Source organism: Leptodactylus fuscus, chromosome 4 (assembly GCF_031893055.1).
Source record: "Leptodactylus fuscus isolate aLepFus1 chromosome 4, aLepFus1.hap2, whole genome shotgun sequence".
In the NCBI taxonomy this organism is placed as follows: domain Eukaryota; kingdom Metazoa; phylum Chordata; class Amphibia; order Anura; family Leptodactylidae; genus Leptodactylus; species Leptodactylus fuscus.
The window spans coordinates 132,366,358-132,380,905 of record NC_134268.1 but is presented as its reverse complement, the minus strand read 5'-3'; the positions used below and the strand labels follow the sequence as shown (position 1 = coordinate 132,380,905).

The following is a 14,548-nucleotide window of genomic DNA, read 5'->3' as shown; positions in this document are numbered from 1 at the left end:
ATGGGAAGGGTTCACACATTCCGGAGATTGTTTGCATGCCACCATTGTTGTCATGATGAGAACTGTGATTTATTTGAAGTATTTGTATCCATGAACTAGCATCTTCTTTTTCCTTTCCCCAGAAATTGACTGATGTTTTCCGACGCCAAGACACAGACCAGGACGGCTGGATACAAGTTTCATATGAACAGTATCTTTGCATGGTCTTTAATGTTATTTGATGCCAAAAGGAACACTGGTCCAGCTCCATACAGAGACTGAATTGCCAAATCTACAGTTTCTTAATTTACTGGAATGTGACATAACTAAGGTGCCGTGTGCTCCACTTTCTCTATATTTTCTTACATCTCCAGCACATTCTAAGTTGTATATACAAAGAGCTTATTTTTACATTTGTTAGTAATAATAATGCAGCCATGTTTTTATTTGCACCACATGGAATACAGAAGATAATGTCTTAAAATAATACAATTGTTTTATATAATTTACGCTGGGTTCACAGTAGCGTTCGGTAAGCCATTCTTCGGGTCTGCTTGGGGCCCTGAAAACGGAATCCTAATCCGCTTAAAAAGCGGTTACATGCAGAAACCCACAGACCCCATAGACTATAATGGGGTCCGCCAGATAGCAAAGTCCTGCTTGCATTTTTCAAGCGGATTTGAAGATGGAAACCCTGAATGGAGTGCAAACGCTGTTGTGAATCCAGCCTTAGCTTGTAGCTTTATGTTTAACAATCTGTGCCATTAAAGACTTTCATTTAGCCAAATGTATATAAGCTTGAATCTGTAGTAAGCATCGCACTCCATATGAATGCATGGTTACTGCCTGCAGTATGTAAATGCATCATTTCATATATTAATGTATGGCTTCCAATAAACACATAAAATATAGCTCTTATCCAGCATTCAGCCCTATATGACATGTAATAAAGGCAAAGATTTTAGTAGGAGCCTGAACAGTAAGTACATGCTGTTTTCTCCTCCATTCTTGTCTAAAGCTAAATTACGTGTGCTTTGTGATATTCTAGAGCATTGCGTTGTGGGCGCTCCCATAACAATAAGGCTGTGATCACATCTGCGCTTGTTGCCTCATTCCGTCCCCCATTCCACTTGGAAAATGCAGAGAGTAAAGTCCTGAAAAACGGGACTTTTCTCTTCACACTTTTTGGGTGGAAACCCAGCGGACTCCATTATAGACTATGGGGACTGCGGGTTTCCACGGGTAACCACTTTTTAATTGGACTGGGTTTCTGTTTTTTGTGGACCCAAAGAATAGAAACCCCAGTAAAGGTGTGAACCTAGCATCAGTTATAATAGTTGTCCTGTTAGGGAGCCTTCACACGATGTAACGCTGCGCTCATTCTGATTGTAAAAACACGTTCAGAATGGGTGCGTAAAAAGCAGCTCCCATTGACTTGAAGCCGGCATACGTGCGCTCCCATTGAAATCAATGGGAGCTGCTTTTTACGCACCCATTCTGAACGTGTTTTTACAATCAGAATGAGCGCAGCGTTACATCGTGTGAAGGCTCCCTTACATGACAGACAGTGACGTAAAGCAGATTCCATCAGGATATGAATGGAGAAAAAGACACATGACCAAGATGCCATGGATATTCAGTGCGGAATCTGCATTACAAATCTACAACAAGTTATAATACAATACAAGTGAATGGATCCACATGTAGTTGAAAAAAATTGCCTGGAAATTCTGTGAAAAAAAAGTTTGGTTCAGATTCTCATTCCTTCACTGTAACAGATTTTGCTGAATTATTGCCACAGGTTCACCACTGCTTTGGATCAGTCTAAGGTAACGCAAATAGATGTAAAAGGAACCTGCAGACGACCATATGATTGGTCAGTGTGCTATTCGGGTTTTCCCTTTTATGGGCCTGTACACTTGACTGTGAATTTCACTGTAACGTGTGCGGGCCGACAGTCTGGGCTGCAAAATATGGAACAGGTCCTATTCCTATCTGATTTTGCAGCTCTGCTTCTGCGGCTCCTATTCATTGAATGAAAGGGGCTGCAGAAGTACAGGCGGTATCTGTGTGTCGTCTGTGCCATTCGTTCGCAGCCGGCACTATACAGTCTTGTGCAACTGGCTTTAGTGTGAATATTCACTAAACTGAAGCTGCCAATAAATGAATGTTTTATGTTAACTGTAAATGAAGTGAGAACTGTAAAAGCAATGGCAGTGAATATGGTGATTGCCAGTACTTGTCACTAATGATTGATCTGCAGGGGGTCCTCAGTGGTTAGATCTCCGCATATTGGATATGGGTAGCATGGCTTACAAATCTGTCATCAATAACATTCGACAATCTTTGTTGGAAAAAGTAATTGTTAGTCATTGGCTATACCAAAGAACAGTCGAGCTGTGGACTGTAACAATTCTAGATGTGTATATCGAGAGGTATATTAATATTAATTACATGTTTTGTTTAAAGGAGATTTCCAGGACTTACATATTCAGGACCTATTCATAATATATCTCTTCAAGATGTCATCTGTGGGGTTGGTCAACTGGTACTTCCACAGATCAGCTGTTTCAAGAGGCCTTGCTGCAAAATGGCCACTTCCCTTTGCCAATAATGTCATCAGTAAAGGCAGGTTCACACCAGCACATAGTCTCCGCTTTATGGGTTTCCGTATTCTGCCCGAGAAACTGGATAGGAGACGGAAACCCGGCAGTCATTGTCCGCCTGTGAGCGTCTTCTGGTCTCCGCTGCAAACATGTTTTTGTTTTTTTTTTTAACCGTACAAAAAGTCCTGCATGTCTGACTTTGTGTCCAGTTTAAAAAAATAAATGGTTTTGCCATGGAGAGGCAGAAGACACTCACGGGCAGACACTGACTGCTGGCTTTCCGTCTCCTGTCCAGTTTCTCGGGCAAAAGCCGGAAACCTGCAAAGCGAAGACTGGGGATGCAGATGTGAACCCGCCCTTCCATGTAACTGCTGCAGTTCCATCTAATTCTAATAAATGGGGCTGCGCTGTGATACTTGGTACAGCCGCTAAACAAAGTACAGCACTGTGCTTTGCATTCAGTGAAGCGGTCACAACACTCACCCGAACACTGCAACCTCTTCAGCAATCTGATCTATGGCGTCCTGACTGTCAGACCCACACCGGTTATATATTGCTGACCTAACTTATGTCAGTCTTGGCAATCTCTTTTCAGGCTGAGCTCACATGGTGTGTTTTTATTGCACTTTATATGTGCTTTTGAAATGCAGAGGAAAGTGCATTTTAATAATCCTGCAGGTTTTTGACTCTGCTTCTTGTACAGCTAAAGGGCATCCAAACCATGTTCTTAAGCTGTGTGGCAGAAAAATTGCGGCAATTCACAGTGAAAAGCGGGCTATTTTTAAAGGGAACTGGCCACATGAAAGATACAGTGAGCTTCACAGATTCACATCCCCTGTATGAATGGATGGACAGAAAATGAGAAAAGATAGATATGAAAGTTATATTGAATGTTTTCCAACAAACGTGTATCGATTTGTTCAGCTCTTCCTGCTCTATAACATACGGCCTGCAGATAATGCTGCACATTCCCCTGCTTTGCAAAAATCCAGAAAAACTGAAGTGAAAAGAAAAAAAAACACTGAAAAAAATTGCAAAAGAGTACTATGTAAATCCAGCCTAAGGCCCCACGTTGTGGAAATGCAGCGTATTTTGTTTCAGTATTGAATAGCTCCCTTTATCTTTTCTATTCCTTTTCAAGCCACTCCTGACTTTGGTTCAAAAAACACAGCAAAACCTGCAACAAATAACACTGTGTTTCCGCAACGCAGGGGCCTTAGCCTAAAAGCTGCAAACTTATGTATTCAGTAGGTTTACAAATGCAAGCGCTCCTCTTTTCTACAAACAATGTATGTATTTAATTAGTTTTTGTTCTTAAGAAGCATATTGATTGAGCCAAGAAGTCTATGTACATCTCTGTCTGCCTCCATTGGCCAGAAATGTTGTGTAAGGCACCTACCAGCAAGAATAAACACAAGCACAATGGTACTATGGTTTCCTGGCATGGTTATATTTATACCCTATATATGGCTAGTGTAATGGCAATCTGGCATCTAAATATAGGGGTTTTTTATATTTATTTACATTGCACAGCCTTGGTGGCTTTCTGCATGTCAGCCCATTAACTTGAAAGTCATTCAGCACCTGGCTGAAGGGGGTCTAACGTGTTTTTAGAGACAGATCAGCCCCTGCTTTAAGGAGTTGTTCCACAATGGACCGTTATCGTCTGTCCAAATGATGGGAGATAAGTAGGGATCTCAGTGATCTGACACTTATTACTAGAGAGGATTTCAAGTCCCTTGTTGCTCCTTACTGAATGACTACAATAAGAAGTGTGAATGGAGTAGAGGTCATGCAGATGTCTAATGGAGTCAACAGATACAACCAAAGTCAACAGCTTGTAAAAAGATGATTAAATGTCCATTGTAGCACAACCCCATTAATAACTTCCAAATGGCTGGTAAAATCAATGGGAATTGCCATTTGAGACTAGTGACTTGTTGTTTGCTCCACCACTGTATGATGTACAGAGCTGCATGTCAGATTCTTAACATCGTTCTTAAGCAAACTGTGGTCTTTTTAAACCGAATAGCCTGAATCTTGCAAGTAATAAAACATTTTAATAAAGAATTAAACAAGAATTTTGCTTCAGTCTCTTTTCTGATGAGTTTCCTGTGTGTTCTATTATGGTATCCCATGCGTCAGTCCCTTTTTCTTCCTCCTATCTTTATTAGACTGGGATCATAGTGTAGAAATAATATGAAACAGGCTCTAGTGACGTGTTTTGTTTTTTTTCCCACTTGAGTCTATGGTGATTCACATGTCACTTGTACAGGCACCAAATCTTTCAGTGTGGTGACATTGCATGGTCTGTTCCAAGGAAGTTCTCCATGTGGGGAGGTGAGCACAAACTCCTATCACAGTTACTGATACTATGAATAAATTGACAACTTGGTGATGTGTTCCTACATTCTGTGGCTGTCTAGTGTTAGTAGTGCCCTGTTGTCAGTTTATTCATCAGTTTCTAGGAGGAATAACAGTGCAGCCATGAGAAGATCTCTTACCTTGTCCAGTGATTGGCTTAGAATGGATTTCCTGTGTTTTTCTTCCCCTATTAAATGTATAGGGAAAACATTTTTTTTTTTTTTTTTTTTTAAAGCTGCTTTTCCCCAGTGCCCCCTCCATATGTGGTTCAGATTAAAAGGAATCTATCATTGTTGGGGTTTTTTCCCGATTTTTAACTAATCCCACCATTATATAGACTATTCTAGGCATAGCTTTGCTGAAGAAATCAATTCTGCCATTTCACCAAATAAACCTTTTTTGGCATATGCAAACCAATCCACAGAGCATTACCCTAGTGCTCTGAGCACATCAGTGCTCTATGTCTGTTCCTCACGGCTCCTATTTACACTCTGGCCGCCTCCTCCTCTTCACTACTGTCATCAGCAGCCGGAGATTTCATTTGTACCGACAAAAAAGGCTGTGAAAGGAGCAGTGAGGAATGGACGTTGGTGGTGATGTGGGTGTTACCCCTGTGCTCCAAAAGATTGATTTGCATATACCAAAAAAATGTTTTTCTTTTGGGGCGCATTTCTTCTGGACAGGTATGCCTTAAATAATCAAAAAAACAAAAAATTACTCCAGCTTGATGCAAGCTATGAATAAGGGACCCCATCCTTGTTCCCGAAACACGTAAACTTATCTGTTTTTTGTACGTGCCTCGATCCATGTCTGTACTATGTTTTTAAATTTTTGAAGTAAAAGTTATATTTTATACATAATTGGGCATGCTGGAGTAATTTTTTGTTTTTTTTGACTTGTCTACCCCATAAAACAAGTAAGAAAATTCAATGGTACCACACACTCTGGTAATATGTGGTGCTAACAATAGGATCCTTCGACCCATGTAAACCATTTGCAAATAAATTTTGTTGCACACACTAATTTAAGGTGAAAAGGATAGGTGATTTATTTTACAATACAATCAACGCCATTGACACAAAGCAAAATATAGATATTGGACAATAAGGTAGGCTAGATCAATTGAGATTTGACGTTTCGGTCATCTGACCTTCCTCAGAAGTGATGTAGTGTGGATACAGAGGCAGTAGGGTGTCAAGGCGTCAATTGTATTGTAAAATAAATCACCTATCCTTTTCACCTTAAATTGGTGTGGGCAACAAAATTTATTTGCAAATACCCCGTGAAACAGTCCGGGGGTTTCTCTGTGCAGCCCATTTGCTCGTTCAATAGATCCAGTGAAAACATATACAGGTCATTCCACAAGTGGTCAGAGCTGCATATATTCTGCTTTATACAAATGCCTTAAATAACCGTTATAAACTCCATATAGTGGTGGGATTATCATTTTTTTTAAGACTCCCATTACTGCAATCTTCTTCATTTTACTTTTTTTTTTTTTTTTTTTTCCCCACAAGGTGGGGCCTTAGTCTAAGGCCCAGTTCCCACGGAGTAACGCGGCTCTCATTCTCACATCCAAGTGAGCACTTCAAAACAGAATCCCATTGACTTCAATGGGTTCCGACTTACGCGCGCTACACATTGAAATCAATGGGTTAAAAAGCCTCCCATTGATTTCAATGTGTAGCGCGCATAAGACGGAACCCATTGAAGTCAGTGGGGATTCTGTTTTGAAGCGCTCACTCTGACACGTGTTTACGTGTCAGAATGAGCGCTGTGTTACTCTGTGGGAACAGGGCCTGTGTTGTTTTTCTTTATTTAGGATCAGACAATTTGTATACTGGTGCATACGGCAGGGCTGTGGAATTGGTAGGCCAAACCTCCATTTTATAAATGGCTGGCAGCCGGGGTTAGTCAGAATCTGTAAAAGCTCATTTAATTCATTAAAACATTTGTTCCATATTTAACGTTTATAGATTCAGTTGTATTCTGCCTACACACAGTGCATGTACATGGTAGGGGTGGATTTTCCTCACAGTATGTTTGCCAGCTGACTGTGCTCATAGATTGCTCTTTTCCCGTGTCATGCCTGCATATAGTTTCCACATATTTACAGCTCAGTGTTCCTGACTCTCCTCACTCAGCTATTTGTTAGTTGGCAGTTTTCCTGCCAGAGTTTCATGTAATAGGGCGCAGAATGCTGCTTATTTTAGACTCCCCATGCCTCAGAGACAAATTGAAAATGTGTTATAGCCATAATGTGATTATTAGCAGCATACACGCTGATAGGACACCATGTGTGAAGGCTTATACAGTTATAGAACAGACCACCCAGCAAGACCATGCCCATAGTTAAACTTTTTATTAAAACTGAGGTTCCCTTTAAATTGAAATTTCAAATATACAAGTCAGTCAAGATGTGGATTTAGAATAAATATATTTGGATTTGATCAGAAATTCTCATCATCATGTAAGTTCCTTCTTCAGTAAAGCTTTGTGTGCTAGAAGTAACTCCTCCTCTGTTCTTCACCAAATTATTCCATAAGCTTCTCTTTACATTGAGGAGTAGAAGTGTACTTCATTGTCTGTGCACCATCTGCGACAAGATGCTGCTGTCTTCTGGCAGGTTAGAAACCAATTTTCGGTTCAGTTGGACTACAAGTCTGTGTGCTGTCCAGGATAATACAACACTACCTTTTGTTCGACACAGAGGCTTTTGGAGCTATAAAAAGAGGAAATATAAATTAAATAGAAAACCTATAACCTTTTCCTGTCTGATGCTAGAGTCACACCTGTGTTTGGGTTTCTGTTGGGGGGGGGGGGGGGGACCTACTGAATGGAAACAATCTAATTAAAAAAAAAAAAATAAAATGGTTGACAGCTAAAACCTGCGGACCCCATATACCATAATGAGGTAGGCCGGGTTCCACTGAAAACAGCGGCTTGTAGGACTTTTCTCTCCACATTTTTAAAGAGGAATGTGGAACGGAATCCTCCAGGGGAAAGCCAGCACGGGTCTGAACCTAGTCTTACCACAACTATGTGAAGAGTCTTGAGTTTCATTATTTGTAAAATGTGTGATGAGCCTAATAAGTAGTGGAGCCCCTCCATGGCCTAGGAATCTATAGTTCTGCTATTCCAGTAAAGCAGCTCTATAGGTTGGGGTAATAATAGAAGATGATATATGCTATTACATCTGCATTTTTTCTTAAAACCATTGTGTTTTGCAGTTTTGATCAGTGTCTGTCATTTTCATTGGTGTAGGACAGCACATGTAATCGCAAAACGCTAACTAGCGAAAAATGTTGATGCTCGGGTCAGGCTCTGTTCACACCAGCATTGGCTCTCCATACGGGAATTCTGTCCCCCTCTCCACATGAAAAACGCTGCAAGCACAATGGAAACCACGCAGCCCCCAATATAGTCCATGATGTATGCAGGTTTCCTAAAGTAATCTCTTCTATATGCAGATTAGGTTTGCGTTTGGGAAGTCCCCAAGCAGACAAACCCCCCCCCCCCCCCCCCGAACGAAAACCTGAGCGCAGGTGTGAACATAAACTTATATACAATATACTTTCTGTATCAATTCCTCAGAGATTGTTAGATCTGCACTTGCTATTGTTCATTCTGCTTAACCCTAAGTCCTATCATGGTGTCTATCATACACCACTATCGTACACATATCATTCTGACAGACACCATGATGGTACTTAAGGATTAACTCTAGTGGATGAAATTCTGACCATGGTCATGTGATGAGCACACAGGTGCCGCTCATTATAGCCACAGCCCAGTAATCAGACATCTGCCTGGTAACGAGCTGCGCACCTGTGTGTTCATCACATGACCACTGACCTTATCACATGACCACTGACCTTATATCACATGACCGTGATAGAACATCAAATTTAAATTAAGAGATTGTATGAAGGTGCCTTACCAAAATTTTCAAGCTTTGGAATTTTAAGGCATCAATTGTGAAGTAAGTAAATATTATAATCATTCGTTTCTGTCAATTTCTGCACTGAAATCTACGGGACTTCTTTTCTATTTGTATTGCTAGTTGAAATCGTATACTGCTTCTTACTGGTGAATGGGCTCATGTATTGTATAATAATAGTAATAATAATAAATAATTTATTATAATAAATAATTTATTATTATTACTATTATTATACAATACATGAGCCCATTCACCAGTAAGAAGCAGTATACGATTTCAGCTAGCAATACAAATAGAAAAGAAGTCCCGTAGATTTCAGTACATACAATTATTGTATAATGCTATATTCAAACAGACATATCCAGCCATTTTATAATGTTGAACAATGATTCCTATATCCTATGAAAGAAGGTTCCCAGCACACAGCAGTAATGGGCAATTATGACCCAAATCAAAATCAGGATTATTTGAACATTTTACCTCTATTATGATTACACCCTGTTTGTATGGCATGCCACTGATTTTTGGTTATTCACATGTCAGCAATTCTGATTATATAGTTTACAATTAGTGACATATACTTTAGCCAATGGCAGTGTGAGACAGAATGACATGGATGAAGAACAACTGAAATAATTGATGGGAACAAGATCATATCAATTATTGAGCCGACTTTCAATTTTGGGTATTATTTCTATTATTTGTCCAGCCCTAGCTCACAGCAGATTGCAATTCTATTTATTTTATTTATAAAGATATCACCAGTTGCAACGACAGTCGAGATTGGCATATTTATATGCAGCTGCTCCAAGTACCAACTGTGCTTTCAACTGTTGATACAGGTAGAACCTTCAACTTTGGTGTCTCCTGAAAGGTAAGAAGTTTGCCTTTTATGACACCCGAATGACTGTTCTACATTATAAAATGGCCCGAATATTTGTTTGAAAATACCCCCCTCCAGCCATACCATCAGTACATTCGTACAAAATTTAGTTGGCAATAGAGAAATGGTAGGAAAGTTGATTTCAGTGCATGACTTCACAGAAAGGAGCTTATATTTATTCATGTCACAATTGTTGCCAGAAAATCAAAAATTGCTTGAGATTTTGGTTACACTTTAATAAAATATATTCTGCACATACATGTGTACTTTGACAGAAAATTATATTTCTAAGTGCAGGATGTTTAAAAGTCTCATTATATGTATATAGTGTAATTTTAATTAAGTACTTACACTGGTAAGCTCCTGCTGGCTGTGTATTGCTGGCACTGCTCTCAAATGAAGAATGAAAATTGTGAATGGTTTCCTGTAGAATCTGTCTCTCTCGGCCCTTAAGCAGAAAAAAAAATAAATAAATAATCGAGTGGATAGCTAAACGTACTCATACAGTTTTCACTCACTAACTGACCCCTTACCTATCTGAGTCCTTTAGAAGACTCAGAAGTGCCAACAAAGCTCATAGGTACCCATCCAGAGATTTGTTTGGGACAGAAGCTACTTTTTGATGAGTCCAGTATCACATGACTTAGATCAGTTCTTCTGACTCAATGAAAATTCTTGGCATGTACATATGCACACATTAGTATAACGGGGTATCCAAAAGTTCAGATACATCCAAAACCTTAATGCGGTGATTCCCAACCTTAGGATGACAATGTAGTTGCACATAATGGTGAAGCAGGAAGCTATTCTTGCTCTATTACTCAGGCATCTGCTAGTGATGCCTGCTGAATAGCCCAAAGCATTGAACTGCGGAAAGAACAGCAGGCTTCCTGGGGAACAAGGATGAGTAAGTATTCCTTGATTTGTTTTTTAATTCATGTCACAACTACAGTGTGGGGACCACTGGAGACAGTGTCGGACTGAAGGGCCCATTTCCAGCAGGGTAACCTGTTCTGGGGGCCTATGCAACTGCTTTCTTGTAATAGCCTACTTCAGGTCTCCGCCTGTTATTGGACCTCAAAGGTCAGGGGGGGCATGCTGACGTTATGACACCAGCCCACATAACCACTGAGGCCGATTCACAGGCCTCAGTGGTGACGTCTGAGATGCGTGAAGTAAACCATTGGTGAAAAATGGCTAAAGACGACGTTCGATGCCCAGGAGAGGCAAGTATAAATGTATGTTATTTTACTCACTTTCCCTGAACAGGCCTCTATTAGAAAGGGAAAACGCACAAAAACATGGTATACAATGTGAATCTTGAAATCTTGCCTAATTGTGGCATGGCGCTATCATCCAACCATAATGCACCGTAATCTAGTGTCCCACACTAAATAAATGCATAAACACATGCATGTAAACAGAGAAATGGTTCAGGTGGTACTCAAAATCACAAAAACATTTTGATTTTATTCATATGCTAATTAGTAGAGATGAGCGAATACCGTTCGATCAAATACAGGGATCGGTGTACACGGCAGTATTTAGGCCCAATATATCAACAGTTTGTGAACTCACTCACTTATTCCTGTATATTGTCATACTAGTATATACGACAGTATATAGGCCCAATATATCTACCCTCTGTATACAAAAATAAATACATTTGTATACAATCCATCAGTTTGTGAACTCAATCACACAAAAAAAATTAACATTTGTATACACCTCAAAATGCGCAAGGCTAGCGAAAAGGGAAGGGGACTTGGAAATGCAGCTGGGGAGAAAGGTTGCGGTCAATCCAATGGCTACTGGTGAGGGGCAGCCAGCATCGCGCTTCTCCACAATCCCTGGATTGATGGCTACATTAAGCAGGGTGCAGGGTACAACATTGACCAGGCCTGAGCACCAGGAACAGGTGTTGCAGTGGCTAGCAGATAACGCTTCCAGCAGCTTTTCCACCAGCCAGTCAGCCACTACCTCCAGTCATCTTCCTAGCCAACAGTCTGCCCTTCCTTCCTCCCAACATGCCCAATCTTCCCAGCAATCATCCCACCTTTGCCCCCTCCCAGGAGCTGTTTTCGGGTCCTTTAACTGTCCCTCACTCTGTCCCACCACTTCACGAATCCCTGGAGCATCCGCCATCTCCTGGCGATTTTGTGGTTGTGGCCCCGCAACCCGTCATCAGTGATAATGACGAGACACAGTTGTCATCAGTGTGCGGTGTGCAGGAGGAGCAGATTGAGGAGTTGGAAGAGGAGGTGGTGGACGACGAGGCAACCGACCCGACCTGGGCAGGGGTGAAGTCTAGCGGGGAAAGCAGCGTAGATCTGGAGGCAAGCGTAGAACCAAAAAAGGTGACTACAGGCAGAGGCATGTCCAGAGGCAGAGGACAGCTGCTTCACAGAAGCCAGGGCAGACCCAGCAAGGCCCAAGATGTTCCCTGTCCTAGCCACTCAAGAAAAACTCCCCCATCCAGGCCACATTCCTACATGGTGTGGAGATTTTTCAATGTATGCACGGAGGACAAATTTAGTGCGGTTTGCACACTGTGCAACTCCAAACTGAGTAGGGGCTCTGAAAAGAGCAACCTTACCACCTCAGGCATGTGCCGTCATTTGGAAGGCAAGCACTGGGCTCAGTGGGAGAGAGCAAACGCAGGACAATCCTCGTCCGGCGTTGCCGCCACTGCCTCTTCCACTGTGTCCAGTGCTGTCACTGCAGTCCAGACCACCAGCCTGGACACCTCCACATCTGCCTCTATCACTTTGGGGACTTCACCCTCGTGCTCCCCTTTTCCTGCCTCCGCTCCTCCTTCTACACCATCATGTGCCTCTTCCCAGCAACCCACCATCTCCCAGGCATTTGAGCACAAAAATATAGAGCAACCCACCCATATGCCCAAGCCTTAAACGGGCACATCTCCAAACTGCTGGCCCTGGAGATGTTGCCGTTCAGGCTTGTGGAGACTCAGGCCTTCCGTGACCTGATGGCAGCTGCGGCACCTTGCTATGCCGTTCCTACTTTTCCCAGTGTGCCATCCCCGGCTTGCACCAGCACGTGTCGCGGAACATCAGGCGTGCCCTTAGTTCCGCACTTTGCACTAAGGTCCACTTGACCACCGACCGTGGACAAGTGCATGCGGACAGGGACGCTATATATCACTCACGGCACACTGGGTGAATGTAGTGGAGGCTGGGACCGGGTCGCAAATTGGGGCAGCCTACCTCCTCTCCCTGCCCAAGATTCCTGGCAGGGGTTCAGAACCACCCTCCCCCTCCTCCTCGGCCGTAACATCAGCTCCAGCTGTGAGCTGGAAATGCTGAAGCACTGGCGTGGGGAGACGTCAGCAGGCCGTCCTAAAGCTCATCAGCTTAGGGGGACAGACAGCACACTGCCTCTGAGGTGAGGGATGCCATCCTCGATGAGACGGCAATATGGTTTGTGCCGCTGCACCTGGGCCCAGGCATGGTTGTGTGCGATAACGGCCGGAACCTGGTAGTTGCTCTAGAGCTTGCCAGCGTCCAACACGTTCCATTCCTGGCCCACGTTTTCAACTTAGTGGTGCAACAGTTTTTAAAAACGTACCCAAACGTTCATGAGCTACTGGTGAAAGTGCGGCGCTTGTGCGCCCACTTTCGTAAGTCGACAGTAGCCGCTGCTAGCCTCCAAACCCTCCAGCAACGCCTACATCTGCCCAAACACCGGCTGTTGTGTGACATCCCCACTGTTGAGCAGAGTGTGTGAGCAGCAGAGATCCTTGATGGAGTACCATCTCCAAAACCCAAGGGTTCCTCAAAGTCAACTCCTGCAATTTCTGCACCATGAGTGGCCATGAATGGCAGACTTATACGAGATACTACGTGTCTTTGAGGAGTCCACCAAGAGGGTCAGCTGTGGCGACATACTAGTGAGTGTAACCATCCCGCTCCTGTGTGCGATGCGAGAATCCCTCAGGGATAACACATTACACGCTGAGTAGTCAGGGATAGGAGCAGACCCATCCCAGCAGGATAGTCAGTGCACACTCCTGTCAGCTTCTTAGCCTGTAATGACGGAGGAAGAGGATGAAGTGGCAGATGAGATTATTGTCACACACGAGGCTAGCGGGAAAGTTCAGTGCGTCCCATTGCTTCAGCAGGGATGGGCGAAGAGGAGGAAATGGACAGTGACCCTTCTGGTGGGGGCAGTGAAGTCATGCCAACTAAAACTCTGGCACACATGTCTGACTTCATGTTGGGCTGCTTTTGCAGTGATAAACACATTGTCAAAATCCTGGAGAGCAACCAATACTGGATTTTTGCAATCCTCGACTCCCGGGATAAAAATAATATATCGTCTTTCATTCAGGTAGAGGGGAGGGCCAATCGCATTCATGATTGCCACAAGCAACTTGTGCAAAATATGATGGAACTGTTTCCATCAACTCTCGTTGGAGGCAGAGAGGACAGTTCCTCCAAGAGGCTAACAACTGCCATCTGGTCCAACACCAGGGACACACTCTCCAAGATGTGGGACACCTTAATGGCACCCCCTCGCCAAACTACCTCCACTGAGGGGCCTAGTGTCACCAGGAGGGACAAGTGTAGGCGCATGTTGCGGGAATACCTGGCTTACCACAGCCCTGTCCTCTCCAATCCCTCTGCGCCCTACACTTATTGGGTATCAAAATTGGACATGTGGCTGGAACTTGCGCTTTACGCCTTGGAGGTGCTGTCCTGCCGCCAGCGTTCTATCAGAAAGGGTCTTCAGCACAGCTGGTGGCACCATCAC

At 43.0% G+C, this 14,548-nt stretch overlaps 2 protein-coding genes across 3 annotated transcripts in view; one reads left to right on the top strand and one right to left on the bottom strand.

The window, feature by feature from the left end:
* The window catches only part of PDCD6 (programmed cell death 6), a 28,776-nt gene extending 24,124 nt beyond the window's left edge, over window positions 1–4,652 (top strand). For both annotated transcript variants that reach the window (XM_075271164.1, XM_075271163.1), the window contains exon 6: window positions 123–4,652. In XM_075271164.1, the coding sequence (XP_075127265.1) occupies window positions 123–221 (99 nt within the window). In that variant the 3' untranslated portion in view covers window positions 222–4,652. The remainder of the gene's footprint in view (window positions 1–122) is intronic.
* A 2,669-nt stretch (window positions 4,653–7,321) lies between these two features.
* The window catches only part of ANKS6 (ankyrin repeat and sterile alpha motif domain containing 6), a 54,658-nt gene continuing 47,431 nt past the window's right edge, over window positions 7,322–14,548 (bottom strand). Inside the window, exons 15-16 of the mRNA XM_075271096.1 lie at window positions 10,127–10,223; window positions 7,322–7,671 (exon numbers count right to left, since the gene is read on the bottom strand). Coding sequence (XP_075127197.1) covers window positions 7,640–7,671; window positions 10,127–10,223 — 129 coding nt within the window. The 3' untranslated portion in view covers window positions 7,322–7,639. The remainder of the gene's footprint in view (window positions 7,672–10,126; window positions 10,224–14,548) is intronic.